Below are 24,077 nucleotides of genomic sequence, written 5' to 3'. Positions count from 1 at the left end.
TAGGGTGCAGAGACCCTGCAGAACCTGCATCGGCCGGCGGCGACATGTCGTCATGACCGACCCGGGCCGAGCGGAATTAATGAAACTCGGAACAGCCAGGGGAATCCGACGCTTTGAGTGGTCAATCCATGTCTATCCACATCTGCATTGAAGTGGATGAAAGGTGGAGGAGGGCTGGTTGCCAAATTCTGTTAGGGCTTGGAATGTAAGCAACCGGTTTCGGTCATGACATCATCACAGCGATGACTTCATCACTCTCGGACGAGCATATATAGTTGTGCCTGTCGTCGTATCTCGACAACATCAACAACAACAACAATCATCTACTGCATTTACCAAAGTCATCTCTACCTCAATCAACATGCCTATCTCCGTTCCCTCCGCCTCCAGCGTCCACGACCTCTTCAGCCTGAAGGGCAAGGTCGTCGTTATCACCGGCGCTTCCGGCCCTCGCGGCATGGGCATTGAAGCCGCGCGTGGCTGCGCCGAAATGGGCGCCAACATCGCCCTCACCTACTCTTCTCGTCCTCAGGGTGGTGAGAAGAACGCCGAAGAACTTCGCAACACCTACGGTGTCAAGGCCAAGGCCTACCAGTGCAACGTGGGCGACTGGAACAGCGTCAAGAAGCTCGTGGACGACGTGTTGGCCGAGTTTGGCCAGATTGACGCCTTCATTGCCAACGCTGGCAAGACGGCCAGCAGTGGTATCCTGGATGGTTCCGTTGAGGACTGGGAAGAGGTCATCCAGACAGACCTGACGGGAACCTTCCACTGCGCCAAGGCGGTGGGCCCGCACTTCAAGCAGCGCGGAACGGGCAGCTTCATCATCACCTCCAGCATGTCGGGTCACATTGCCAACTTCCCGCAGGAGCAGACTTCGTACAACGTTGCCAAGGCAGGCTGCATTCATATGGCCCGGTCATTGGCCAACGAGTGGAGGGACTTTGCCCGCGTGAACAGCATCTCCCCGGGTTACATCGACACGGGGCTGTCGGACTTTGTGGATAAGAAGACTCAGGATCTGTGGATGTCGATGATCCCCATGGGACGCAACGGTGATGCCAAGGAGCTGAAGGGCGCATATGTCTATCTCGCCAGTGATGCCAGCACATACACGACGGGTGCCGATTTGGTCATTGACGGAGGATACACCGTGCGGTAAATTATCCGCGGTCGGATAGAAAATAATGTTTATGACATGTATGTAATGAATATGAATGTTCAACAATAGTCTTCAATTCTTCACTTGCTAGTATCTTGAGTATCTTGTCGTATAGCTCAACAACCTGGCATGTTCGGGCGGGCAGTGTAGCTCTCCAAGTCTATGGATACAACTTGCGTCAGTGTGGATCTTTGGCTCAGATTCGGAGGGGCAGTGGGGTAAACAAGAACACGCAGCCACTCTCGGCTTTGCGGATCCCCACGGAACGCCAGTCAACCCTGAAGATTCAGTCTGGGCCTGGGCTCAGACTGATTTGGTGAGGGGATTCTGCATCCGTCCAAACCTTATCATCGTTGGTGAGACGGACTCCGGAGAGCCAGGAGCATGATTCAGTGGCTGCTTTCTTTTGTTCTCTCCAGTGCACTCCAAATTATGTTCATTCCCATCTTACGCTGCCAGTTGGACAGCCAAGATATATGGATCAGTGAGAAAATATGGTAATGAACTATGATGACATCTAAAAGTGGAGTGGACGTTGGCGAGGTTGATATTTAAACCCGTAAAACCGAGACAAATCGAGCAACACCACATCCGGTCAGGTGACCTACCTATCCTAACAAGTGAACATTGGCTGGAGAGAAATCAAGGGGTGCATACGAAACATGTCTGATTCAACTAACATCAAAAAAGCTATGTAATCCTCAATTCAAGCATGTCATAATCATCAATCATAACCCTCAACTCTTGCCCACCTTCGCATCGGCCACCTCCTCCGGATCATCCACCACCTCTGCCAGATGCATCCGCGGCAATGTCCTCGCCAGTCGCGGAGGGTCAAACACGCTCTTCGACTGCAGGAAAATTTCGTCGATCTCCTCCAGCGACCGACCATTCGTCTCCGGGAAGAAGAAGTACACGATCGGCACAATCACTGCGTTCAACACCGCGAAGATGATGTAATATTGGTATCCGATCGTATCGAAGCCCACCGGGGTCACTTCAGCTAGGAGGAAATTGAAGGTCCACACGGCCGCTGTTGATACGGCACTGATGGCCGCTCGAAGTTGCAGCGGTGCGACCTCCGTCGCGTACAGGAAGGTCAGGCCCGAGTATCCGACGGTGAAGATGAATTCGAACACGAAAAGGAACACCACCGCTACGACCAGCGCCGCGGTATCGTTGGATCGAGACGTGGTTCCCGCCAGGATAGCCATCGAGGCGGACATGCCCACAGCACTCCACAGCATCAGGACTCGCCGACCGAGCCGGTCAATCGTGAAGAAAGCGAGGAATCCACCCAGTGGCTGGGTGAGGCACATGGCGGCAGCCAGAATGCGTGATGGTATGGCATCCAGGCCCAAGTACTGTTGGAAAATGGTGGTTGCGTAAAAGGTGATGAGATTGATTCCGCACATTTGCTGGAACATCTGACCTGCTGCAGCCAACACCGTCCGATGGAAGAGTCGCTGTTCGCCCATGCTCAGCATGTCCTTCCACGACCCCGATCCCGAGAGGGCCAGCGACCGCTCAATGTCGCGCACAGCCAGCGTGATGCTTTCGTCGTCCGGATCGAGGTCGGCCAGCGCAGCCAGGATCTCGCGGGCCTCCTCGGTCCGGTTCCGCTTTATCAGCCACCGGGGCGACTCTGGGAAAAATATGATGAAGGCCATCACCATGAGTGACAGGACGATCTGGAAGGCTAGCGGGAACCGCCACGACACGGAGTTACCCGTAACGAAGTAGAACCCGAAGTCAATCCACAGCGAGATTGTGATTCCCGCCCCAATGAAGATACCGTCCGTCACTACATGGGCACCACGCTTGCCCGCCTGCGAGATCTCGGCCTGCCACACGGGCACGGTTGCAACATAGCCGCCTGTTCCCAGCCCCAGCACAACACGTGCCACGATGAATTGAGCCAGTCCGAAGGAAGTGGCCATCAGCAGGGCCCCAATTATCGAGATGGCTGAAGTGAGAAAGATCACCTTTCGCCGGCCGAGGAGATCACCGAGGTAGATGCATGACAGGGATCCGAATATGCCGCCGACGGTGTACAGTGCGACCACCGTACCTGTGGATGGTTAGACCGGGAGAGGGAGGGCAGTTGTGAGGGAGCGGGCGCCTTACCCTGGATGGTGGAGTTGTAGTGCTGCTGGGCCCCAGTGGTGGTCAAAGTGTTCATCTGGGGAAACGTCTCCGCAAACGACTCCAGCGTGAGGAGACCTCCCGTCACTCCCTGGTTGTATCCATAGCACACAAAGGCCGGGCAGACGACCAGCCAGATGATGGCGCGATTCAAAAGAGCGCCGCGTAGGCCGAAGTATGGTTGCATGGCTAAGACATGCAGTAGAAGATTCTATGCAACGATCGCGACATCAGCCAGGATGTCCCCGCATGTAGTGATCAATTGGACTTGGCTCACGCCGCTGAACCCTGGTCTCCGGTGCGGACATTTTATAAAAAGCGTCCCAGCAATTGCAGATGGGTCGGCCATCGGCGGCGCCCGTCTGTCGCGTGGACTTGGGGCATTCCGGACTAGAAGAGGATTCCTGTAACCGAAGCTGTGCCAAAGTCAAAGGATCGCAAGAGACAGGCATCGATCGCCAAGCTGGCAGACGTCTTGTCCTTTTCCCCGCTGGAGAATTTGGGGATCGTCGTTGGACTTTTCTCCACCTGCCGGCTGCCTTTCCATCGGATCCGGCCGATGGGGTTGTTGGACCTCGGGTCAACAGCCAGTCGGGAGTCCCTGGGCCGCCAAGCCCAACCCCAGAAGCCTCATTGAATTTGGTAATGGCCATTGTGGGAGATAAATAGATAAAGAGGGCTGGTCGATGCCCCATACTTGAGATAACAATGTTTCTGCAGTGGCGGTGGTCCGATATCGCAAGAAAGGTGCTGAGGGTGAAGCAGCTAGGAGTATCCCGATCATGTCTAATTAAGCGATGTAAGCAGAACGCAACTCATATCTCAATCGGTTACGGCGCAGCATGTTTGTCAATCATTCCAATTCCGTGACAGCGAAGCTTAGGCAATTGCAGCCCATGTCTGGCTTGGCCAACGCAATCTGCATTGAGATCTGCGAACGGCACGGATACAATAGCCTGTTCGAACAAGTTAGCTACTTTTCGACCACTGAGCGTCTGTACGAATGACTGACTGAACCTTCGTTCCCCTACCTCGGCTATTTTGTTGAATATCGCCAGGTTCCGACTAGCGTGCATGCCGCCAATCGCCAGGTCTTTCAGATGCCTGTGTCTCTGGCACAAGAGACCAGGATGGGGGGTGCCGTAACTATAAAATACTGGGGGCTGTCTTTATCTCGAGCTTTATATGGTCGTTCCCGTATCAGTTTCAAGATATGGCTCAGGGCCATTATTGGTGCTCTGATAACGATTTTGCCTAACGGGATAAGGAATCCTCCGTTGTGTGCAAAGGGCGATACGAGATCGTCAACGGACGGCATGTGTGATAGACATCGCGGGAAAAGTCAACTCCACACGATTGGCCACGGTTTCGTCATGACATAATTGGTATGTCTGGCTGGAATGTCCTATGTGGTACATGAGGGGTAATAATACTTTGGGTCAAGTGACCAAAGTTGAGCTGCTGTCAATTTGCGAGTGTTGTACTGGCAAGTGTGATGCCAAGAGTGCGTTCCTGGATCAAAGGAAGTGGGGTAAACGGGAAAGGAAGATAGAGAGAACAGGTAAATATAAATGGCGGAAGTCTCATTTATAGTAGTTGATCATGGGATTGCACGCGGCGGAGAGGATTGCGTTGCGGTCATTGCTTTGCAGCAGCTCATGTGCCCCGGAGGCTCGCAGTCCTGATATGGTAGTCATCTGCCAAAGGTGAGGCATTGACAGCGGTATCCCTATTGTAGGGCTGGCAGTGTGATGGTGTACTAGACAGATCCCTACGCATTTTGTGGGTTCCAGGCTGGTTTTCTCACTACTAATGTTCCAGCCACAGATGCACCGATAAATGTTGCTAGTACTTGGTAGTTATATATATGTCAGCAAGTACTACTGGTAATACCGCAACAGCTTATCAGTGTGAATATCAAGAGTGATAGTAGGAACATCTCTACGAGCTCATCGGTATTATAAAGACCATGAAGCGCAAGGTTGCAGAATACGAGGGGATAGGATACTGTTGCGACAGACCGACTGCTTTGCTATGGCTGAGACTCGAGCCGTGAGCGATGATCGGGAGAACCAAGGAAATGTGAACTTTGATTCTATGTTAGAATATATTGCCAGGGTACCGCCGACTATACATCAACTGGGTCCCATAGCTCAGTTGGTTAGAGCGTGACGCTAATAACGTCAAAGTCGAGGGTTCGAGCCCCTCTGGGACCATCTCTTTTTGCTTTTTTTTTCAATTCCTTTCTGTGTGCCCCGAGCCATTCTCCACCGGCATGCTTGGCGTGTTAGTGGGATCTGCTAATGATGTCATTTTTCTTGTTGTGTCTCACTCACGCTCCACCCCTCACGATGGTTTAGGCCGCTGCAGCTTCTCCAAATCATTTCCAGTTACATATGTTCGATAGAGATATTACACACTATATACAATAGCAATGTAGCCACAGTTGATCACCACGTTCTTTCCCAATACGTATTACATATCAACCAGCCTTCCAAAGAACAGCTAATACATACAAACAATATCATCCCTCCCTCGCAACTTGGAAGAAGCACAATCAATCAAACCTGTATTATACACAACAAATGTACCAACGCAACTACCCCAATATTACCTACCCCCTTTCAAAGAATGTAGCTACTACTTGATCTCAACAATCTTCCTCTCCTCCTCCGGCTCCTCCTCCACCTTCGGCACCTGAATCGACAACACCCCATCCGTCAACTTCGCATCCACATGCTCCCGATCCACCTTGGCCGGGAAACTAAACGAGCGACGAAACTCCCCCATCGCACGTTCCGAGAACCACCAGTTCCCATCCTCCCCCTCGGTGCTGCGCACACTGCGACCCCTGACATTCATCGTGCTGGGATCACTGAATTCAATAGTGACGTCTTCTTTCTTGACGCCGGGCAGGTCGCCATCTAGGATGTATGCGTCTTTGGTTTCGCGGAGGTCAAAGCGCGGGGAGTTGGGGAACAGGGAGTCTGCAGCGGTGGATGTACTAGTGAGGTAGTTGTCTAAATCGGTGAAGGCACGCAGGAGGGAGGGGACGGGTCGGGGGTGGTGTGGCAGGAGGGACATTGTTCGAGGGGTTGTTGTTTGTAGGTTCCGTAGATGGTGGATTGGATATGTGGTGATGGTTGGGGGTTTTCTGAGGATGTGGGTTGTTTGTTTGAGCATTGTTGGGGGTCTTTGCTGTGGTGGGTGTAAATGTATTTTTTGAGTGATAACTTTTATCTGCACATTATTGTATGCGGTGGAACGCGAAGGACGAGATGGTGTGGTCGAGAAACATGCTGTCATTTGTACCCCGGGTGGCTCGCGAGGAGTCCCTTCGGATAGAAACTACTAGAGAGTGCATGCTCCTTCCTTTGCTTTCTGAACATGCATCATGAGATGGATCTTGAAGATGGGGTCCCAAACTTAGTGGAAATCCGGGGATGCGTGGGGTTGGCAGTCAAGGTTGTCTTGGGGGGTGCCGTTCCATGGTTGAGGAACCACGCCTGGAAATCTATGCCGGATGGCATGATGACAGGCTTGTGACTTGTCGTATCCAGAAGATTCTGGTGCGACAAAAGTGAAAAAGAGAACATCATGAGCCATAGGACTAGGTGGAATATGTACGAGGAGAAATGGAGGTACAGCGCCGAACACAACGTCAAATCAACCAATCCTCATCGCCGCCTCCGCCAAACTCACACTCCCCAATTCCTGGTTTCTGATTACACTGACCAAATAGTTCACTCCATAATCTGACGCCGCATGCACCACCACATTCTCGCCAAATCCGCAATCCCGTTCCCCCTCCCCGGCCTCCACATACGCCGCATAACTGCCCTTCAGAATGCCATCTTTCTCCGACAGCAAGACCTCCTTCGCGTATTTTCGGGCCTGCATGTAATCTGTAAATGTGCCCTGCACTATTACCTCCCGCACGGTACTTTCCCCTTCAATAGCATCATATTCCACATTCGCCTGCACGACGTAGAACAGCGGGATGGAGATGCGGCCATCGTCGAGATCGGTGGTCAGCTGGAGCTTGTTCGTGGTGGTATCGATGCGGACGCGGAAGGTAGTGCCGTCTGGCGCAACGGCGTAGATGGCGAGTCCTGTGCGATCGGGGAGGTTTTCTTGTTCGAAAATGTGGGCACTAGTTTCATAGGTTGGAAAGAAGTCACGCTCGTAGCCGGCGTCGTAGAGACAGCTGTGCGCCGCGGCTTTGGCGGCGAGTAGGCTGGTGTAAGTTCCAGGGATACGGAGGATTTCGACGAGGTTATTGGGGTTCTTGTTGAGGCGAGTGATGGTTAAGAGGACGTGATAGAGGTGCTCAGGGATTTTGGAAGGCATTATGGGATCTGTGGTGGTTGAGCTGGAGGTGCAGTATTGAGAAAGGGATGAAGCAGTCGTAGTCGCTTTGAAATGTAGGGGTTCATTTGGTGGAAGACCATTCACGGGCCCTCCATGCTTTTAGAACTATCTGGTGAGGCCTAGACGTGGCTATGGAAAGTCTAATTAGCGCGGTGCGTATAGCTGCTGATATCGGAGATTTATCCCCCAGATGCCTGGGATGATGATTTTACCATGTGGCCTGACTATGCTTGCACGCTGTGAATGCTCCACAACAGGCACCTACTGCATTGACAGCTGGAAATGGACGCGTCACTATGACCAACCCCAGATTGATGCCATGATTAGTGGGATCAGAAACCAAAAGTTTATTTGTGATGCTCCCCTGGAAGCACAAGGCAGAAGGTACCCGGCTGGCTTTATTTCATGGTCGGCCCAATGCTATTCCCCAGACACCCCCCGCATTTCCTCCTTCCTCTTTTCTCACGCAAATTTCGTGCGATTTCTCGAAATCCGGCATTCCTTCGGCCGCAAGACCATGTCCCCCGGGCCTGTTATATTGATGGACCTCCCTATGGAACGATATATCCCTCGCTCCCATCCCCTTGAAGACATCCTCAGCAATTCCTACTATACAGGGTAGAGATCCCCAGAAGGGGAGCGAGGAAGAACAATGACGGAGCCAGGCTCGCAAGAGACTCCATACCCAGAACCAGGAGAACCACCAGCCCCCGATAAAGCCCTTCAACTCCAAATCCTCCTCATTCTTTGTCTGAGTGTTTACATAATCACTGCAATCTGGTATAACTCCAGCTTCTATCTCGCTCCTCCTATCTGATAGAAGCTGTACTAAAATTGGATAACATGGTGCTATAGTCTTCTCCTCAAATCCTACTGCATCGCATATGGCACCCTCGACTTCACCTCGACGCCTGCCACAACTCCGGACCATACAGCCGCATGGAACTCCCTCCAGCGCCTGAAGTCCCTTAATCGCGTCGCGCCCCTCAAGCGTTATGATTCGTGGTATATCTCAGCTGTTTGTCATGAAAGGAGTCCGTTACTAAGTAGGGATTGGGAGAATAGTATCTGGTTGGTCCATTCTTCACGTTGGCTTTTTGACTATGGTTGTGATTGATCGTGACTTTATTCAAGCGGACACTAACAGACATCATGCTTGTAATTATAGTGCAATATGCCTCGAAACCGTGAACAAAGATGATGTGATACATGCACTGCCTTGTAAGCATGTCTTTCATAGACAGTGCCTTGAAACCTGGTTTCTCGATTATCACAATGCGTGTCCCGTTTGCTGGAGGGTGTTTTTTGCTTGAACATTACCGACGACTGGCTGTGACCATGAACTTTGCTTGATGGACTTCCCACAAGGGTGGTTGAGTTGTATGTTTCTCATATATTGTCGGGCATGTGCATAGGCATCATGGTATATTTGCATTCGATTATAGTAACTACAGTGAGTTAAGTACTGTATGAGACTAGTTGCGCCATGGGATAAATCTACCATCCGCAAAGTTGTTTCAGGACCAATTTAGCCGAGTCCAGGTATACTCGTAGCTACCTCCAAGCCTCAATGCCGACCAGTTTCGTTGGAGTGCTGATAACAGAAAGAATCAAGCAAGCAATAATAAGGTGTAAGTAATGTACTTCCTATTTGGAAAGACAACGTGACCTTGGCTCTCGATCCTCAATTCCCACACTTTCCCTCCTTTACCCCTTCGAGAATTACATCTCATCCAGCGCGCTCTCTGCTCTCTATAGTATCGTTCGATTTGTATTTGGTGGTTCTATCTTACTACCAAAGAAACACCTAACGAGATGATGGAAGACGCCCAGCGACACTCGCATTCTGCAAGGACAGCAACTAATTTCTGCAAGTTTCCAAAGATTGTAGGCCCATATAAGTACTTTGTTTGACGCTTCTCTGTTGGTAAGCTCCTTAATTCTTCGTAACGCCCGGATACATGCTTATTGAAGACCTAGAAAACAAGACCCTACTAGTTTCGTTTCTAGAAGCACTTCCCGTGGCGGAGAACATAATACGCTGGTTGATCTGCTTGACGACCGCGTTGTCTCCATGCCAGAGCATGACTCCCCCCTCGATATAGCTGGCTTCTACAACCTTGAAAATAGGGGTAATGGAGCGAATCCGGCTAGAAGAGGGTAATGAACGGGACAATATGGTTCACCTGCCATGTTGGTATATTGTGCGCGCCGGTGGCCTCCGATGCACCAGCCTCAGACATAAACTTTTTACGCCAGCACTACTTTGTCCTCCTGCTCCAAGGAATGAATCCAATAGGAGGAATGTCGATATTCGCGCTCGATAGCATGACTCGGATATCGAGAATACCGGGCTGAGGTTGTTGCAGGTGGGAAAATTTGCTCAATCTCTATCGATAAAAACGTAATTTGATGAATGGCCTTTCTCTAACTAACCGCCCCTATCCACTGCGTGACCAGTATAGTCCACTGCATTCGCTCACCGTTAGCCAATGGCTTCCTCCTTTTTCGTCAATATTTCCCTCTTCTTGACTGGCCCCACTCCAGGTTGCTTATTGCCGGCAAGCTTTCGACCCTGATTAGCGAGCTTTGCGCACTATTCCTGATTTAGCTGTCGAAGGAACGGATGGACGCTGCGCTAGTTTCATTTCGAATCTCTGATATTAACATTAACTACAGACTAGCCGATTCCGCTCTGGGATCTGGCACACAGGGAGTTTATGGACCGTTCATTGGTGGAACTAGCAAGGCACCATAATTGCCGCGGACCCTGCATTTCAGACTGTTGCCTTACTAGGATTAGTATAGCTGTCCCTCTCGCACTCGTATACTGCAGTACCGGCCTGGAATTTCGGGATCAACGATGGCATCCGCTCCCTCCAGGACTTACGGCTGCTTGTGAAGGCCAATTATAGTGTTGCTTGTTTACGTGCCAATTCAGCGGTACATACAAACGCTTCTCTATCTTGCCCTTTTTGACAATAGGTTTACCCTCGGGAGGGGAGCTTTGCCTTCTTTCCACCGACATGCGCATCCGTTCCATCACCCGCGGAACCCGTCGGCTGATCAGCCACGCACGGCTGGTATAAATTAATCGGCCACTCATGTCGAACTGAGGTTCACGGGAAAACGCAATATTTGAGACAACACCTCAATATGAAACGAGGATCCAGGGTCCTAGATTTCCTCCAGGGGCTGTCGGCAGTTATGAACTTTTCGACCGGAAAAGATTCGCAATAGTCGTGAGTATAAGAACCTCGTACCTGCTCACACTGATGTCAATTTGCTCATCATTCCACACTCATTCAAAATCTTACCAACAACACTCCTTCTGTCATTCTTTTCTATTGTTAACAATTAATCATGCACTCGATTGCTTCTCTTCTCGCCTACGGCCTGGTCGCCGGCGCCACCTTCGCTTCTGCCTCTCCTATCGAAGCTCGAGACAGCTGCACGTTCACCACCGCTGCCGCTGCTAAAGCGGGCAAGGCGAAATGCTCTACTATCACCCTTAACAACATCGAAGTTCCAGCTGGAACCACCCTCGACCTGACCGGTCTCACCAGCGGTACCAAGGTCATCTTCGAGGGCACCACGACCTTCCAGTACGAAGAATGGGCGGGCCCCTTGATCTCCATGAGTGGCGAACATATCACCGTCACTGGTGCCTCCGGCCACCTCATCAATTGCGATGGTGCGCGCTGGTGGGATGGCAAGGGAACCAGCGGAAAGAAGAAGCCCAAGTTCTTTTACGCCCATGGCCTTGACTCCTCGTCTATTACTGGATTAAACATCAAAAACACCCCCCTTATGGCGTTTAGTGTCCAGGCGAATGACATTACGTTCACCGATGTTACCATCAATAATGCGGATGGCGACACCCAGGGTGGACACAACACTGATGCGTTCGATGTTGGTAACTCGGTCGGAGTGAATATCATTAAGCCTTGGGTCCATAACCAGGATGACTGTCTTGCGGTTAACTCTGGCGAGGTAAGCAGCTCTGCATATATGCTTGATTCGGAATTATATTGATATTCTATAGAACATCTGGTTCACCGGCGGCACCTGCATTGGCGGCCACGGTCTCTCCATCGGCTCTGTCGGCGACCGCTCCAACAACGTCGTCAAGAACGTCACCATCGAACACTCCACCGTGAGCAATTCCGAAAACGCCGTCCGAATCAAGACCATCTCTGGCGCCACTGGCTCCGTGTCCGAGATTACGTACTCCAACATCGTCATGTCCGGCATCTCCGATTACGGCGTCGTTATCCAGCAGGATTACGAAGACGGCAAGCCTACGGGTAAGCCGACGAACGGTGTCACTATTCAGGATGTCAAGCTGGAGAGCGTGACTGGTAGCGTGGATAGTAAGGCTACTGAGATCTATCTTCTTTGCGGGTCTGGTAGCTGCTCGGACTGGACCTGGGACGATGTGAAGGTTACCGGGGGGAAGAAGTCCACCGCTTGCAAGAACTTCCCTTCGGTGGCCTCTTGCTAGGCTGCTAGGTTGGTGAGTTGTAGCCCTAGCTGAAATTCGTCTGCTTTGTCTACATTGTCTACTTCATCTGCTTCGTCTACTTGGTCCACTTCGTCTACTTCGACTGGTTAGATGGGCCTTGTAATAGTTTTTAGAGAAAACAGATTATGTACAGTAAGCCTTAGAGGTGGTACCGAGGTGTATATTTAGTTAGAATGTTACCTATCGCGTGTATTTATATTCATGGCCTCTTACATATATACGGAGCTACAGTGACAGTGGATTATCCTCCCTTACAGCTCACACTCATCGTGCTGGGAAACTACGTGATCAAATGCTCGGTAGAAGGACTTGCTCTCAGCCACAACCAACCAGGAACCTCGGCAGGTACCATGCTTTGAGCGTTTTTGTCTGGCCCTATCTCTTTCTAGATGGTGGTCTGGATGAGTCACGGCACGAGTAGATTGACCGCTACTCCAACCCGCGCATAAAGCATACGCCAGAAGTGCAAGGGATACAAGACAGCCAGCTGTAGAAAGACCATTGGCTATACGAATCAACAAGTACTAAGTAATCGATAACATGACACGAAGATAATAAACACGAATATCAGACAAGATATCTATGAATGTTCGACCATATAATTGTTTCGTATCGTTCTGCGCTGGAATGAGAGACCACACTGCACAGTCTCCGAGCAAACATTTATTCGTAACCAGTCTCTAACATAGATACCCCGATCCCTCTTTTACACCTTCGCAAACTCCCTCTCCATAAACTCCCTCACAGTAATAAGCGTCTCCCTCCCCTTGCCCCCCTTCGCCTTAAACGCCGCCTTCTTCAACGCCGCAGCCGTCTGGATCTCCGTAGGCCCGTTCCCAAAATACTCCCCATCCCGAAACTGCGAATAAACAAAAACATCCCGCTCCTGCTCGCGCCAATACTCCCCTTTCGTATTTATATCATTCGGGTCCGCCAGAACCTCATAGCGGGCTTTTTTGCCAGTGACTACCACCCATCACCGTTAACACCCACCCCAACCACTCATCAGGGTATCAACTCACCAGAAACAAACGTATTCACCACCTCCGCCGACGAAACAATATCACTCGACCCCTGAATCAGGCGTCTATTCCACCGAAGCGGATTAACAAATACCCCATGAACCAGATCCCCAAAGTCATCTTTCATGCTGATCCAGGGGAAATCCTCTTTGCCGCCCCAGAAGGGCGTCTTGTATGTTAGATATCCCTCGGAGTCAGGGAATGTGGGCCATCCGCCGAATAGGTCGGCGTAGTCTGGCTCGAGCCAGTTCTCCATGAACCAGGCGGCTACGATGGGGGTCACGGATTTGAAACCCTTTGTGGTGTAGGCCTGTCGCTCGACTTGGATTTTTACTGTTTTTTTTTTGTCTCTGTTAGTCAAATGAGATATAGACTGGGCTATCGAATTAGTAAGGATGTATGTGATACTAACAATCAAGTCCAGGACATTGCACCGCCCCGTTCGTCATTTCCGAGATCGCAATACCGGAACTATACACTAGATGCTGGACGCCAGATAAGGCGGCGCATTCGATGATGTTGCTGCCTAGATCGGCGTCATTGAGGCCTTTGGATAATAGTTCCTAGAAAAAAAAAAAAAAAAAAAAAAAAAAAAACAAAAAAAAAAAAAAAAAAAAAAAAAAAAAATCAATACTACTGCCCAGGTAGTCAGATGACAAGGAGTGAGAGGGGATACCGGATCCTCCGAATTCGTATTCACAAACGCCCCCCAACTACCCGAAAACGCGTGCTGGAGTTCCTGTCGATTGAATCCATCGGCCTTGACCAGCTCTGCTCCTAGGGAAGCGAGTTCTTTGGCTTTGCTCGACGTTGGGTTCCTGGTTATGGCGCGGACGTGAAAGGTAGGGTTTTGCACGAGGGAGCGGACGACGGAGCTGCCCTGGCGGCCTGAACGAATATATAGACATTTAGTTAAGTGTAGAATGAGGGGTGAGGGAGGTTAAGCACCGGTTGCACCGAAGACGGTGATGATTTTGGTGGAGAGTGTCATGGTGGAGTTGTGTGTCTTGCGATAGCTAAAGTATGCGCGGGAACTGAGATCAATTACTACTACTACATGAGATGTATATATATAATCCTCTTAGCTATTTACTACCAGATGGATGGTAACGTTGCTTGAGTCTAGAACTTTTCACCGCCGTTGTTTTGTGCATACTTCTAGAATGTTGGATTGTCTCACTACGGGTCTAGCCAGTTCAGTGATTTGGCATTGGGGTTCATGTTAATGCGGGATAAAGTATCGGGTTCTATCATCATATGACGTGACAATGTGCTGGTTATGTGAGGGGGGTGACAAGCCTGCTAGACTTAGTCTACTCCGTACTTACGGAGTACAATGTCGACAGACTTGCGCACAAAAACCGGGTAATAGTTTCTTGCGTGGCAAGCAGACTAAACTTAACCTCCTTGCATGAGAGTGGAGTGTAGATCATTGGATGTATCGTGTGGCTATGTTTGCAGAGTAGCCACCCTAACAAATTGTCCTCAGCCGGGATCTCGCTGTCTGTGCGTCTGGGTAAAGTGTTAGAAGAGGAACTGAGGGTAATGCTTTCCCAATAATGTACATTAATTGCTTTGCTTTATGATCGAAAATCCGCTCCATCTATATACACCAGTATAGATAATATAAGTACCAAAATAAGACCACGCATTAAATCGCTCAATATGTATCTCAAAAAATAATAATGTAACAAGTATAAGTGTTGTGCAATGGACAGTCAGTATCCAAGTATGGGTTGATAAGAAGAAAGGGGAAAAAGTGACAAGAACAACAAATCGACGTGTGCTTCACCCATCGTAAAACATTCCGCACAACACCAGCGACAATTAATAGTGTTGAGGCTATTGTCCCACTGCTTGGTACCCACGACGGGTCGTCCAGTCGCTCTGCCTCCATTGCTTTTTGTACGTTTCCATCTCGGTCGGGTCCACGGCAGCACCCCCCTGACCCTCACCAAGAGCGCGCTCAAGGCGACCTTGGCGGCGTTGGCGCAGGAAGTACAGCACAAAGCCGGCGATACAGAGGGCAGCGAATGCGGCAGCACCGCAGTAGACGCCAATGTGGGCTGCTGTGCCCAGGTCGTCCCATTTCTGGGAGAGCGACTTGGCGGGTGCCTTCGAGATTTCTTTGGCGGCAGTGGAATTTCCACTAGAGATAAGGGCAGTTAGATGAATATTCCTTTACTCATCTGATGCAGCATCAATGATAGATAACTTACCTAACAACCTTGATACTGTCGTAAGAGCCATTGTGGCCAATGTATTCGTACTCCTTGCCCGAGGAAAAGTCCTGGACACGGATCTTCTGCACCGTCATAGTAAAGGGGAGGTTGGTCCAGTTGACCAAACCACCACCCCATTCGATATTTCCTACCGACTGAGACGGAATACCCACAGGCCAATTGCTGACCTTGACTCTGCACGGCGTTTGGGGATAGTTCTTGCCATAGACGGTGAGGGGTTCGGAGTAGTTGACCGTGCGCCTCAATTCGCCATCAATCCACCACTCCAGACGATCCTTGTCCCAGTATGAAGTGTAGTTGTGGAATTCGGTATCCGCGTTTTCGACGGCATGGTAGCCACCGCGATCACTCGTCGTTGTGTTTCCCTTTCCGAAGAAGTCTGATTGCACCTGACTGGTGTTGTATCCCACCCACTCCCAATCGATCTCGTCCAGATCGTCGGATTGCAGAATCACGCTGCTGATGATTCCTGCACCCTTGGCCATCTTGACATGTGCTTCCATGACGCCGAAAAAGATGTAAAAGTTCGACACCAACAAGGTGGAGGCGTTTTCGGTCTTGATGCTAAAGTCTGCTCCCTCCGATGTGTATTCTATTTCCCCCGTCTGCATGTCCCAAAGCTTGTCATCTAGCGTCTCGTTGAACCACCATGTGTGCTCTGTAGACAGCGCCGCGTCGGCGGGGCATGTGGTGTTGAGGGGGTTGCAATCGGTTTCATCGGCGGCCACCAGGTTGGCTAGCGCCCCCAGGAGCCAGGCATGGCGAAGATAGAGCATGACGGCGGATTTGTGAGGAGCGCGTGGTAGGAGTAATGGTGGTATGAGCCGTCTGGGGTGACCCGACTCAGGTGGTGGTGGTGGGTTATGCGGGATGGGGATGGGCGGGTTCGTGGCTGTTCTGGGGGAGGAATGACAGGAAGGGTTTCAGGTTCATGGCTCGTGGCAGGCAGGAAGGAGGAGGAGGAGCCCATTGACGGAGTTATAGCGCTGGAGATAAAAAAAAAAGTGCCTCTTTGGCTTCTAGCGAGCAAGCTATCGATAGCACAGAAGCAAAGATGGCCGCAGCCAATCAAGGAGCGAGTCGGCACTTAGTCTCCGAGGCATCGGCGGGGGCTAATCCCACTATAGGCAGCTTTCAGGGGCAAGGGCCCAAACCCAACTTTTAAAAATAGGGGCAATCTGCCATTTGTCCCTGAAAAAGGGACACCAGACGGTGTCTCTCGTTCAGCCTGGCTATTGGTAGCCACGATAGATCCACCTGGGACTTTCTTTACCCTTGAAATCTGGTTTTTGCTCGTGTCGCGGAGGAAGAGTTTTCCTTCCGTCTCTGCTCAGGAGACAGCTGAGCGGTTGGTCCGAGCCATCCGATAATAATGTTGTTGCAGCCGAGTTGGGGATCTGCTGATATGCAGTCGGACGATCCAATTAAAGCAACACAACTCCATGGCAGCAAGATTACAGGAGTTCGCAATTAAACTTGGGGTCCCTGGGGGCGAGTTGACTCGGAGTCAACACTAATGATAACTGGCTGTCGAGGGTTTTTCGGGTCAGCAACTTCTCCCCCGGGGATGGTTGCCCTTTCGAGTCATTCGGATCCATAACACCAGCCCATATTGGGATTAGCAAGCAAAACATTTTCCAGAGCCATTCCCAGACAGGAAGTTAAATTTCCAGATTAGTCAGAGCTTGGCGGGCTAGTGCGCAAAGCTTGACCGGGATAGGGTTAGTCGATCTGCCACTTTCCGGGAAGCGGTTTTGATAGGGTCGGATCTAATTTCGTTGATTGCAATTGCTGGCAGACCAGGGGCTGCATGGAAATGTGGGAGCCTGATCCTGAATGCTTGTCTCTCAAGTTGGAGCGCTGTCAGCCTGCGGTTCTTGCACAAGCATATACCAGAAGGCTTGGCTCTTCTGGAACGTTGACTTGGTGAAACATCCGCTCCAGCAGGCAGGTTCTGTTCTTGCAGTACAAAATATCTTGGATTAGATTAAGAGGGTGTTCCTACTACTGAGTGTACTACAAAAATGTCCGAAGCAGCCATCGGCTAGGTGACTGTAAATACTCAAGATGCTACTGACCGCTGTAATGCTCGACAAAGGCAAACAATGCCCTGTTTGACGGGACCAGTGGGAACAACGAAGAACGAGACAGGCCTAGGTTTGGAGAATCACTCCGTGTGATTTTATTTTATTTTATTTTATTTTATTTTATTTTTATTTTATTTTTTTTTTGTAGAATTATGCATTGTAAAGCCATCATTAGCCATAATACTAGTACTAAGCATCGGGGATACTATATATTCTGACGCCCTTCAAATTCACACGCAAGTCGGCACGAAGATCGTGTAGTACTCATGGCATTCTGAACCTGTGATGGCTAGAAGAACAATCATGATGCTTTCGTAGCATTCGGTAATTACTTTAAATGACCAAGCTTCCAAAGACAAACTAGACGCACAGAGACGGGTACATGGAAAGCTTTGGGTACATTGCACCCTCACTCAGATACCCCACCAGATCTACCCAGGGATATCCGGCTTATCTCCTATCCAACCTTCATATCTTTAATATCGCCCCAATCCACCTTGACCTGTAGCTCAAAAATAAGACAATGCGTACTTCCTCCAAAATGAAACATTCCAATCTCCTGGCCTTTCTTTACATAGTCGCCAGGTAACACCGACGTCTCGCACGACCCACGTTCCAAGATTCCCGAAAACCAGCAACACACGATACAGGGGTTATCTGGCTCCGCAATCGGTCGGGCGCCTTCGCGGAGTTTTCTGTTTAAGAACCCCTCCTATGAATCAAACCCCCAGTGGGGATTGCTGGGGTCGCATATGAAGGTTTTCTCGAAATCGCGCATGTTGGAAAGAGCATCGGGGCTGAACCAGCCATTAGGCTTGTCGGTTAAGACAGCTGCTAATTCTGTAGTGCGGAGAAGTCCGCCCCAGTCCTTGAGGATGTCATGCAAGGCATTCCTGACCTTTGAGTTGAGGAAGAATCCGTACCCAGATGGCGTGCGAATGTATGGCTCGATGAACCTGGTCAAGGGACTGCTGGCCCAGCGTTGGGTAGAAAATGCGGGCGTACTTCGAAAAAGACTGTCTAGTCGAACGATGGAGGTCGCAAGGTTGCTAGGGATGGTTGGATCTCCAGGGCGAGTTTGTGTGAACATCTCTGTCGAGATTTTGTAGAGATTGGGATCGCTCTCAGCTTGAGTTTATGTTGGTGGATGTGACCTGATATGCAACATTGTTGATGAGGTCCATGATGAAGTAATGCGAGAACGGGTGTGTTGCTATGGCTCAGATGTTCAGCCAAGATATAAAAGCTTGAACGCGTTAGCTGAGCATTTCCCAGAGCGTCGATGGGCTTTTGTGATGTTGATGCTTCCCCTCTTTCTACCCATGAATGAACACGGTTTGAGGCAAGACAACAGACGCATCGGAGGTCAGTCCTACAGCGGGCGGTAATCATTATCAACTGACCGTTATTCTTGACCAACCCTCTGCAACAATCCAAGATTGGTCGGAAACCAAGAAAACAGGCAATCGCCAGCCTATCATCCGAGTCGGGTCCGATGACATGATGGTATGCTTTGGCTTCTGATATTTTAGCTTCTTATTGTGGAACATTCCATTGAACGCTGAACCTGAAAATAACAAGTCGGAAATTATGCTGACATCAGAACCTAGGCTGGCTGACTCAATGTACAGGAATTTGTGGAACACAAATGACCTTTTTTGTGGTCTGATTCTATCATGACCCTACGTCATTTTGTATATTTCCATCAAAGACCGCATAGCCCGAAGGGACTTGGACATGCTTGCTCAGGAAGGCATGAAAATATGCGGTGAGCTGCACCAACTTCAATGTACGTCCTCATTGGTATAATGATAAGAACAGATTATCTGAGCAGGTGCCGTGTTACAGAGTTATAGATGGTATCTGAAGGCCCTTTGATATTAATGATCTCTAAGTAGCCAACTTATCATCCTGGCTCGACAGCCAAGACACTCAGTCTCGTTTCCAGACGATAGGTAAATGGCCCTCTTTCCCATAAACGGGATCAAGAGCTGGCGTAGACACCGATTCACAAATTAAACGTTTTCTATTTGTTTCCTCCGGTGAGTCAAGTGCCTCCTCGTAGTCCCATGGCTGAGCTCGGGAATTTTTGTCGTTCTATCACGCCGTCAGTCCAACTAAAGTGAGAACACAATAATATGCTGCTATCAACAGTAGCATTAACAACTTACTAGCGAATACCACCCGATAATCTCATAGTTGTCCGAGGTACTAGTGACACAATGTGTAACACCAGCCTGCGTAGACGTAAGTCCGTTAAGAACACCAGCATTTTACTTTATAGTTATATCTTTCCATATAGAGAGAAGAGAGATCATAACGTACAGGAAACACAAACACACCCCCCGCGCGAGCAGTGAACACCACACCAACCTCCTCACCATTGGCATCAACCTCGGGATCGAGGGATGACTTCCCCAGGCGGTATGTACCCGTCCCATGGAGGACTGTATATGCCTCATGGGTGACGGAGTGGTAATGAGGGACGGCTGCCAGTGTATTTTCTGCTATTTTCCAGTGGCCTCCATACACCCATTCAGACTGTTCTATGGCATCTGCGGCTCCTTGGGGTGTCTTGTCGATCAAGGCATTCCTGTAAACGAGGACGGGACGGGTTGAGTTGGGGGAGTGGGCTGTTGGAGGGACGGTGAGGGTTTCGGGTGGTACTTTGTTGACGAGCATTCTTGTTTATCCCAGGTGGGAGGGAGGGGGTGATGTAAATGTGCTATCTAGGTTGTTCTTAGGGGATGATAGAGAAGCAGTGATTCTGATAATACTTTAATATAATAGTAAAGATTCTGGAGAAGAGGAGCAGAAAGTGGGGTAGTACGATCTGACATTCTCCAATATCGGATGGGGCTCAATAGGGGTCAGCGGGTGAACTAACCCCAGTATACAAATCTCGCTAGTTGGACTTTTCTGGGATTTAAGAGCCCGGTAGTCCATTCCGATATGCGGAATATCTTTCCGATTGTTCCACTTAGGGTTTGCAGTGTCTTTAATCATATAATCTTACAACGCTACGGATGCCATTCCCGAGCCGTGAGAGTACTACCCCGCATGCAGGGATCCGAACGTGGATAGCATCAGCCGGTGCAGTATATCGCATATACGAGAGAATTACTCCAGGGGCTTTTGTGATTTGTGATATCACTTCAACGTAAAAATAGAGAGGTTAAAGCGAATGCATCTGGAGGAGGACATGAAAAGAGGTCTTTATTCTGGGGATCGTTCGGATATACCTGTGCCGCACCATATGTCTTTCAATCATGAGTCCGGCATGAGAGATCACAAGAGAATATTTCTTTATACGTTCGAGATTATGTCGTCTGACTTTTGCTAACATGCGCGCTTATGCCAAGCTCAAAGCATCACTAACAGGCATAACATACTCTTCCCAGTCATTTAGATCTGTGATAGACGCTGGTGACCTTTCTCGGGAAGACTTTGACCAACAAAAATCGCGAGACTTCCACACCTGCTCGATGACGACACGCGCCCGAGTCACACTAGAAACACTGCTTTTACTCATCTTCATAAGCAATTCCAAGACAAGCCTTCGTCCGTCCGTCATTTTCCCGGTATCCGGATCTAACATAATCGCAAGGTCAAGAGGATCTAGTTCCACGGCAGCAACAAAAAGAGGCCAGACGACCTGACAAGATGGCTCAATTGCGAGTAGCTCAACAATATCTTTCAATATTTTGCGCACGTAGGTCTTGGTTATGGAATCGGATGGTGTCAAGCCATACAATGCGCAGTTTAGATAGACAATTGAGGTCACTCTCTTTAGCTCGGCAATTCTCTGAATGACCTGGCTGTCTCCATCGATTTGCATCTCCTGCTTGATACCTTTCAATCTGTTAATCAGAGCAGAAGCTCTAACATTAAAGGCTTCGTGACCTTCATCGGCGATGACATGCCGTCTAGACCGACTCAGATCCATGATTGAGAATAAGACAGAGACAAGAGCAGGGCTGCAACCCATCCAAGGATTTATGGTCGTATCTTCTTCACGCCAATAGGTCGATCCAAAAAGCTCCGCTTTTCCACAGGCAGTCCGCCCCATCACGTCCTGGAAAGCGAAGAAAAGCTCCGTGAAAGACGATACCGGGTCTTGCTGTACACCTTGCGATGCACCTTTCAATGAGATCTGCTGTCGTCGGCGAAGTCGAATGATATCTTTTGCCCCCTGAAGATGTATAATCCACTGCTGATTGCAGTCATCAACAATGTCATATAAACATAAGAACATCATGATAACCAATATTTCGGGGTCTTCTGTGACTATATCCTGGGGATGCGTATTGATACGATGTCGGAGATGGTTCAGGACTCGAGCCTTTAGTTGCAGAGAAAGTTCGCTATACCTTGTGTCGCTCTGGGACCAGTGACAGGCGGCCAGCGCCTGTATTGCCTGCAGAACTGTGGGCGGAGCGGATACACAATAGGGAAGAATGACAGAGGCAAAGGGTGACATGGATAGAGGACTCTGTACCGTTCGAGGACATATCTGGTTCACGTAATAGTCGAACAGTACTTGATTTCCCAGATTATCTAGGGATGGAAATAGTGAGAGGGGTGATTGTAAGTTCTGTAACATTGCTTCTTTTATATCCATTAATTGGGCGGTATCGGGTGGCGATGTTGTGAAAGACGATGCTGGCTCACGAGGCCCCAGCTCCCCAAGGGCTGTTCTGGCATCGACGGCTGGGAGAAGATGTGGTTCGGTGTATCCTTGCTCCTCGGCATAAAGTCGTCGAATCAAGGAAGTATCGTTATTCACGAATGCCCAAGACTGAACCGTCGGGATCGCAACCCATGTAGTGTCTTCTGGGAAAGTCGAATCCCGTCCCGGAGCACCGGTTGGGTGATCAGGAGGCTTCCTATTCAGCCTCGACCTGCCAAAGGCGATACCCTTATCTCGATAAGTTGATTCCCATTTCAGCCGGAATATTGTCCGGCATTGTAGATCCTTTTGCCAGCATCGGGTGCAGATTGGCTTTTTCTCGTCGCATTTGAGTCTGCTCCGTCGGCAGTTTGTGCATCCTTGTTGAGAGCGGGAAGATGATTTACTGCTGCGTTTGTTCGTCTCCAGTTCCATAGTGGTCAGTCACAGATATCCAATGGTCACCGTTAAGTGCTCATATTGTAATTGTACAACTTTCTGCTTTTAAAGCAAGCTCTGGCGAGCAAAGAGTTCCAGAGCCGGGCGCTACGGCAGGTCGATGCGATATTAGAGTTCAGGGTGGGACCGGCGCAGTAGATCTCATTTGCTGGACCCCGTGGGAGTTAATTGAATTATTCATAAAGAACAGCTTTGCATGGTTCTGATTCCATGATGATAAGGGGAGATTTGTAAGGAATGGAAAGGCTTAATAAGCATGCCTTGCTGCCCGTTACGTTAGTTAAGTGTAACTAAATGCAAGTTCTTCATCATCACAGTATGCAGGTGGGCCCAACTCATAACCGCAGCTACGGTCGCCCACCGAGCAAACAATACTGGACTGATGCATTGGTCGTGCGAACAGTTCATGGTTTAATTCAGGCACCTATAGTGTATCATATTTCCACCAAGCAATCGTGAGACTAGTATATTTATGAATAGTTGACTTTCCTTTCGTACCTAGCACTTGCATTTAACCCCAGTCGACCCAGAAAAGATTAGTAGATATCTTACAAGACGAAAGTTCCGTGTCGCCTTCTAAGGAGCACATTCACGGGCGTTTTTCTGGGAAGTCCAGAATGAGACTACAGGAGTTGATTGTGTCGATAGCGCACGCATCCATTCTGTCATTTACTTGTGTGGGGGCACAGATGCAGGCCCTAATTTGGCTTCACGGGTGGGTACCAGACTAGACAGATCTCGATAGCATTGGGGAGGTATGTTTGACAGCCTTTGCTGAACTCAAGAACACGACGAAAAATGTCTTCTCACAGCAAATTTCTGTATGTTGATTAGTCTGTGGCTAATGAGTAAGTCGTCCGAAGTAATGGCTTGATATGGAAGTTACCCCATATGAACACCCAGCAAGTCCACAGGTCTTGCGCATGTTCAACGAATAGACTCCCTATGAGGTGGTAAAAATGTGACCATGCTTGTCTCTTATACGGGAAGTGCATCTATGACCTCTAGGAGGCATGCGTAAGCACAGCTCCGACCATGGTCGGGATGGCTATAAACGGATCGTCGTTATCGACATGAAGGACAGAGAAGACGGCCAAGAGGCTAGACAAAGCTTGTCCCAATCAAAGCTATAGCTAAAGATAGGGGCATTAGCGGGGTATATGTGCGATAAGGCTGAACAGCTCCTGTGTTCTGAGCGTCGGGTTGAACCATTCGGAGAAATGAGGAAGTCACGGTTGTCCAATACAGTGGTGGTGAGGTGACATTCCATGTGCCTGAGATAGGAAGAGTATTAACGCTCTATATTAAATTGATAAGAAATGACCTGGTGACTCATGATGACAAGGAGATGAAGGCGCAGCAGGGGGACGTGCGCTGAGTTGGAAAGAGGTGGT

General features: G+C 49.6%; 13 protein-coding genes and 1 non-coding gene across 14 annotated transcripts; 4 read left to right on the top strand and 10 right to left on the bottom strand.

Moving 5' to 3' along the window:
• Positions 1–313: 313 nt before the first annotated feature.
• Positions 314–1,245, top strand: BDQ94DRAFT_136925 (SDR family oxidoreductase). The gene has a single exon (XM_026764962.1). The coding sequence runs from the start codon at positions 362–364 to the stop codon at positions 1,160–1,162; it is 801 nt and encodes a 266-aa protein (XP_026630774.1). The 5' UTR covers positions 314–361; the 3' UTR covers positions 1,163–1,245.
• Positions 1,246–1,813: 568 nt separating this feature from the next.
• On the bottom strand, positions 1,814–3,309 carry BDQ94DRAFT_136924 (putative MFS sugar transporter). The gene has a single exon (XM_026764961.1). The coding sequence runs from the start codon at positions 3,100–3,102 to the stop codon at positions 1,900–1,902; it is 1,203 nt and encodes a 400-aa protein (XP_026630773.1). The 5' UTR covers positions 3,103–3,309; the 3' UTR covers positions 1,814–1,899.
• Positions 3,194–4,165, bottom strand: BDQ94DRAFT_92394 (uncharacterized protein). Its single transcript, XM_026776851.1, has 2 exons — positions 3,585–4,165; positions 3,194–3,518 (listed from the first exon to the last, which is right to left on the bottom strand). The coding sequence occupies exons 1-2, from the start codon at positions 4,000–4,002 to the stop codon at positions 3,286–3,288; spliced, it is 651 nt and encodes a 216-aa protein (XP_026630772.1). The 5' UTR covers positions 4,003–4,165; the 3' UTR covers positions 3,194–3,285.
• A 110-nt stretch (positions 4,166–4,275) lies between these two features.
• Positions 4,276–4,810, top strand: BDQ94DRAFT_92408 (uncharacterized protein). The gene has a single exon (XM_026776852.1). It carries the CDS (start codon positions 4,408–4,410, stop codon positions 4,687–4,689), a length of 282 nt encoding a protein of 93 aa, XP_026630771.1. The 5' UTR covers positions 4,276–4,407; the 3' UTR covers positions 4,690–4,810.
• A 639-nt stretch (positions 4,811–5,449) lies between these two features.
• Positions 5,450–5,523, top strand: BDQ94DRAFT_t40. The gene has a single exon. It is a non-coding gene; the product is annotated as a tRNA-Ile (tRNA).
• Positions 5,518–6,562, bottom strand: BDQ94DRAFT_136920 (Hsp20/alpha crystallin family protein). Its single transcript, XM_026764960.1, has one exon. The coding sequence runs from the start codon at positions 6,488–6,490 to the stop codon at positions 5,948–5,950; it is 543 nt and encodes a 180-aa protein (XP_026630770.1). The 5' UTR covers positions 6,491–6,562; the 3' UTR covers positions 5,518–5,947.
• A 411-nt stretch (positions 6,563–6,973) lies between these two features.
• On the bottom strand, positions 6,974–7,657 carry BDQ94DRAFT_166907 (uncharacterized protein; the record flags this gene model as incomplete). The annotated part of the gene is made up of 1 exon (XM_026770671.1): positions 6,974–7,657. The coding sequence occupies one exon, from the start codon at positions 7,655–7,657 to the stop codon at positions 6,974–6,976; it is 684 nt and encodes a 227-aa protein (XP_026630769.1).
• Positions 7,658–10,802: 3,145 nt separating this feature from the next.
• On the top strand, positions 10,803–12,362 carry BDQ94DRAFT_92384 (glycoside hydrolase family 28 protein). Its single transcript, XM_026776850.1, has 2 exons — positions 10,803–11,671; positions 11,724–12,362. Exons 1-2 carry the CDS (start codon positions 11,042–11,044, stop codon positions 12,180–12,182), a joined length of 1,089 nt encoding a protein of 362 aa, XP_026630768.1. The 5' UTR covers positions 10,803–11,041; the 3' UTR covers positions 12,183–12,362.
• Positions 12,363–12,909: 547 nt separating this feature from the next.
• On the bottom strand, positions 12,910–14,216 carry BDQ94DRAFT_166905 (NmrA/HSCARG family protein; the record flags this gene model as incomplete). Its single annotated transcript, XM_026770670.1, has 5 exons — positions 12,910–13,169; positions 13,226–13,558; positions 13,638–13,788; positions 13,902–14,113; positions 14,174–14,216. 5 exons carry the CDS (start codon positions 14,214–14,216, stop codon positions 12,910–12,912), a joined length of 999 nt encoding a protein of 332 aa, XP_026630767.1.
• Positions 14,217–14,798: 582 nt separating this feature from the next.
• BDQ94DRAFT_92382 (glycoside hydrolase family 16 protein) lies at positions 14,799–16,438 on the bottom strand. The gene is made up of 2 exons (XM_026776849.1): positions 15,445–16,438; positions 14,799–15,374 (listed from the first exon to the last, which is right to left on the bottom strand). Exons 1-2 carry the CDS (start codon positions 16,242–16,244, stop codon positions 15,068–15,070), a joined length of 1,107 nt encoding a protein of 368 aa, XP_026630766.1. The 5' UTR covers positions 16,245–16,438; the 3' UTR covers positions 14,799–15,067.
• A 427-nt stretch (positions 16,439–16,865) lies between these two features.
• BDQ94DRAFT_136915 (uncharacterized protein) lies at positions 16,866–17,127 on the bottom strand. The gene has a single exon (XM_026764959.1). The coding sequence runs from the start codon at positions 17,100–17,102 to the stop codon at positions 16,923–16,925; it is 180 nt and encodes a 59-aa protein (XP_026630765.1). The 5' UTR covers positions 17,103–17,127; the 3' UTR covers positions 16,866–16,922.
• A 1,140-nt stretch (positions 17,128–18,267) lies between these two features.
• On the bottom strand, positions 18,268–18,645 carry BDQ94DRAFT_166903 (Phophatidylserine decarboxylase; the record flags this gene model as incomplete). Its single annotated transcript, XM_026770669.1, has 1 exon — positions 18,268–18,645. One exon carries the CDS (start codon positions 18,643–18,645, stop codon positions 18,268–18,270), a length of 378 nt encoding a protein of 125 aa, XP_026630764.1.
• An 842-nt stretch (positions 18,646–19,487) lies between these two features.
• Positions 19,488–20,237, bottom strand: BDQ94DRAFT_166902 (cupin domain-containing protein; the record flags this gene model as incomplete). Its single annotated transcript, XM_026770668.1, has 3 exons — positions 19,488–19,652; positions 19,727–19,792; positions 19,881–20,237. The coding sequence occupies 3 exons, from the start codon at positions 20,235–20,237 to the stop codon at positions 19,488–19,490; spliced, it is 588 nt and encodes a 195-aa protein (XP_026630763.1).
• Positions 20,238–20,781: 544 nt separating this feature from the next.
• On the bottom strand, positions 20,782–22,726 carry BDQ94DRAFT_183017 (Zn(II)2Cys6 transcription factor). Its single transcript, XM_026774299.1, has one exon. The coding sequence runs from the start codon at positions 22,657–22,659 to the stop codon at positions 20,908–20,910; it is 1,752 nt and encodes a 583-aa protein (XP_026630762.1). The 5' UTR covers positions 22,660–22,726; the 3' UTR covers positions 20,782–20,907.
• Between the last annotated feature and the right edge of the window lie 1,351 nt (positions 22,727–24,077).

Source organism: Aspergillus welwitschiae (assembly GCF_003344945.1).
Source record: "Aspergillus welwitschiae strain CBS 139.54b unplaced genomic scaffold BDQ94scaffold_4, whole genome shotgun sequence".
Lineage (NCBI taxonomy): Eukaryota > Fungi > Ascomycota > Eurotiomycetes > Eurotiales > Aspergillaceae > Aspergillus > Aspergillus welwitschiae.
Note: the sequence above shows the minus strand (reverse complement) of the source record. Positions and strands in the feature narration are given on the sequence as shown.

What these genes read in the sequence shown, in the direction of transcription:
- BDQ94DRAFT_136915 (XM_026764959.1), bottom strand. Translation starts at nt 17,102, where the DNA reads ATGTTTTGCTTGCTAATCCCAATATGGGCTGGTGTTATGGATCCGAAT.
- BDQ94DRAFT_92408 (XM_026776852.1), top strand. Translation starts at nt 4,408, where the DNA reads ATGCCTGTGTCTCTGGCACAAGAGACCAGGATGGGGGGTGCCGTAACT.
- BDQ94DRAFT_92382 (XM_026776849.1), bottom strand. Translation starts at nt 16,244, where the DNA reads ATGCTCTATCTTCGCCATGCCTGGCTCCTGGGGGCGCTAGCCAACCTG. An exon ending in GACAGTATCAAGGTTGTTAG is followed by an intron (nt 15,375 to 15,444) that starts GTAAGTTATCTA and finishes CCTTATCTCTAG; the next exon opens with TGGAAATTCCACTGCCGCCA.
- BDQ94DRAFT_92394 (XM_026776851.1), bottom strand. Translation starts at nt 4,002, where the DNA reads ATGGGGCATCGACCAGCCCTCTTTATCTATTTATCTCCCACAATGGCC. An exon ending in GGAGACCAGGGTTCAGCGGC is followed by an intron (nt 3,519 to 3,584) that starts GTGAGCCAAGTC and finishes ATCGTTGCATAG; the next exon opens with AATCTTCTACTGCATGTCTT.
- BDQ94DRAFT_136924 (XM_026764961.1), bottom strand. Translation starts at nt 3,102, where the DNA reads ATGGCCACTTCCTTCGGACTGGCTCAATTCATCGTGGCACGTGTTGTG.
- BDQ94DRAFT_136925 (XM_026764962.1), top strand. Translation starts at nt 362, where the DNA reads ATGCCTATCTCCGTTCCCTCCGCCTCCAGCGTCCACGACCTCTTCAGC.
- BDQ94DRAFT_136920 (XM_026764960.1), bottom strand. Translation starts at nt 6,490, where the DNA reads ATGCTCAAACAAACAACCCACATCCTCAGAAAACCCCCAACCATCACC.
- BDQ94DRAFT_92384 (XM_026776850.1), top strand. Translation starts at nt 11,042, where the DNA reads ATGCACTCGATTGCTTCTCTTCTCGCCTACGGCCTGGTCGCCGGCGCC. An exon ending in TTGCGGTTAACTCTGGCGAG is followed by an intron (nt 11,672 to 11,723) that starts GTAAGCAGCTCT and finishes GATATTCTATAG; the next exon opens with AACATCTGGTTCACCGGCGG.
- BDQ94DRAFT_183017 (XM_026774299.1), bottom strand. Translation starts at nt 22,659, where the DNA reads ATGGAACTGGAGACGAACAAACGCAGCAGTAAATCATCTTCCCGCTCT.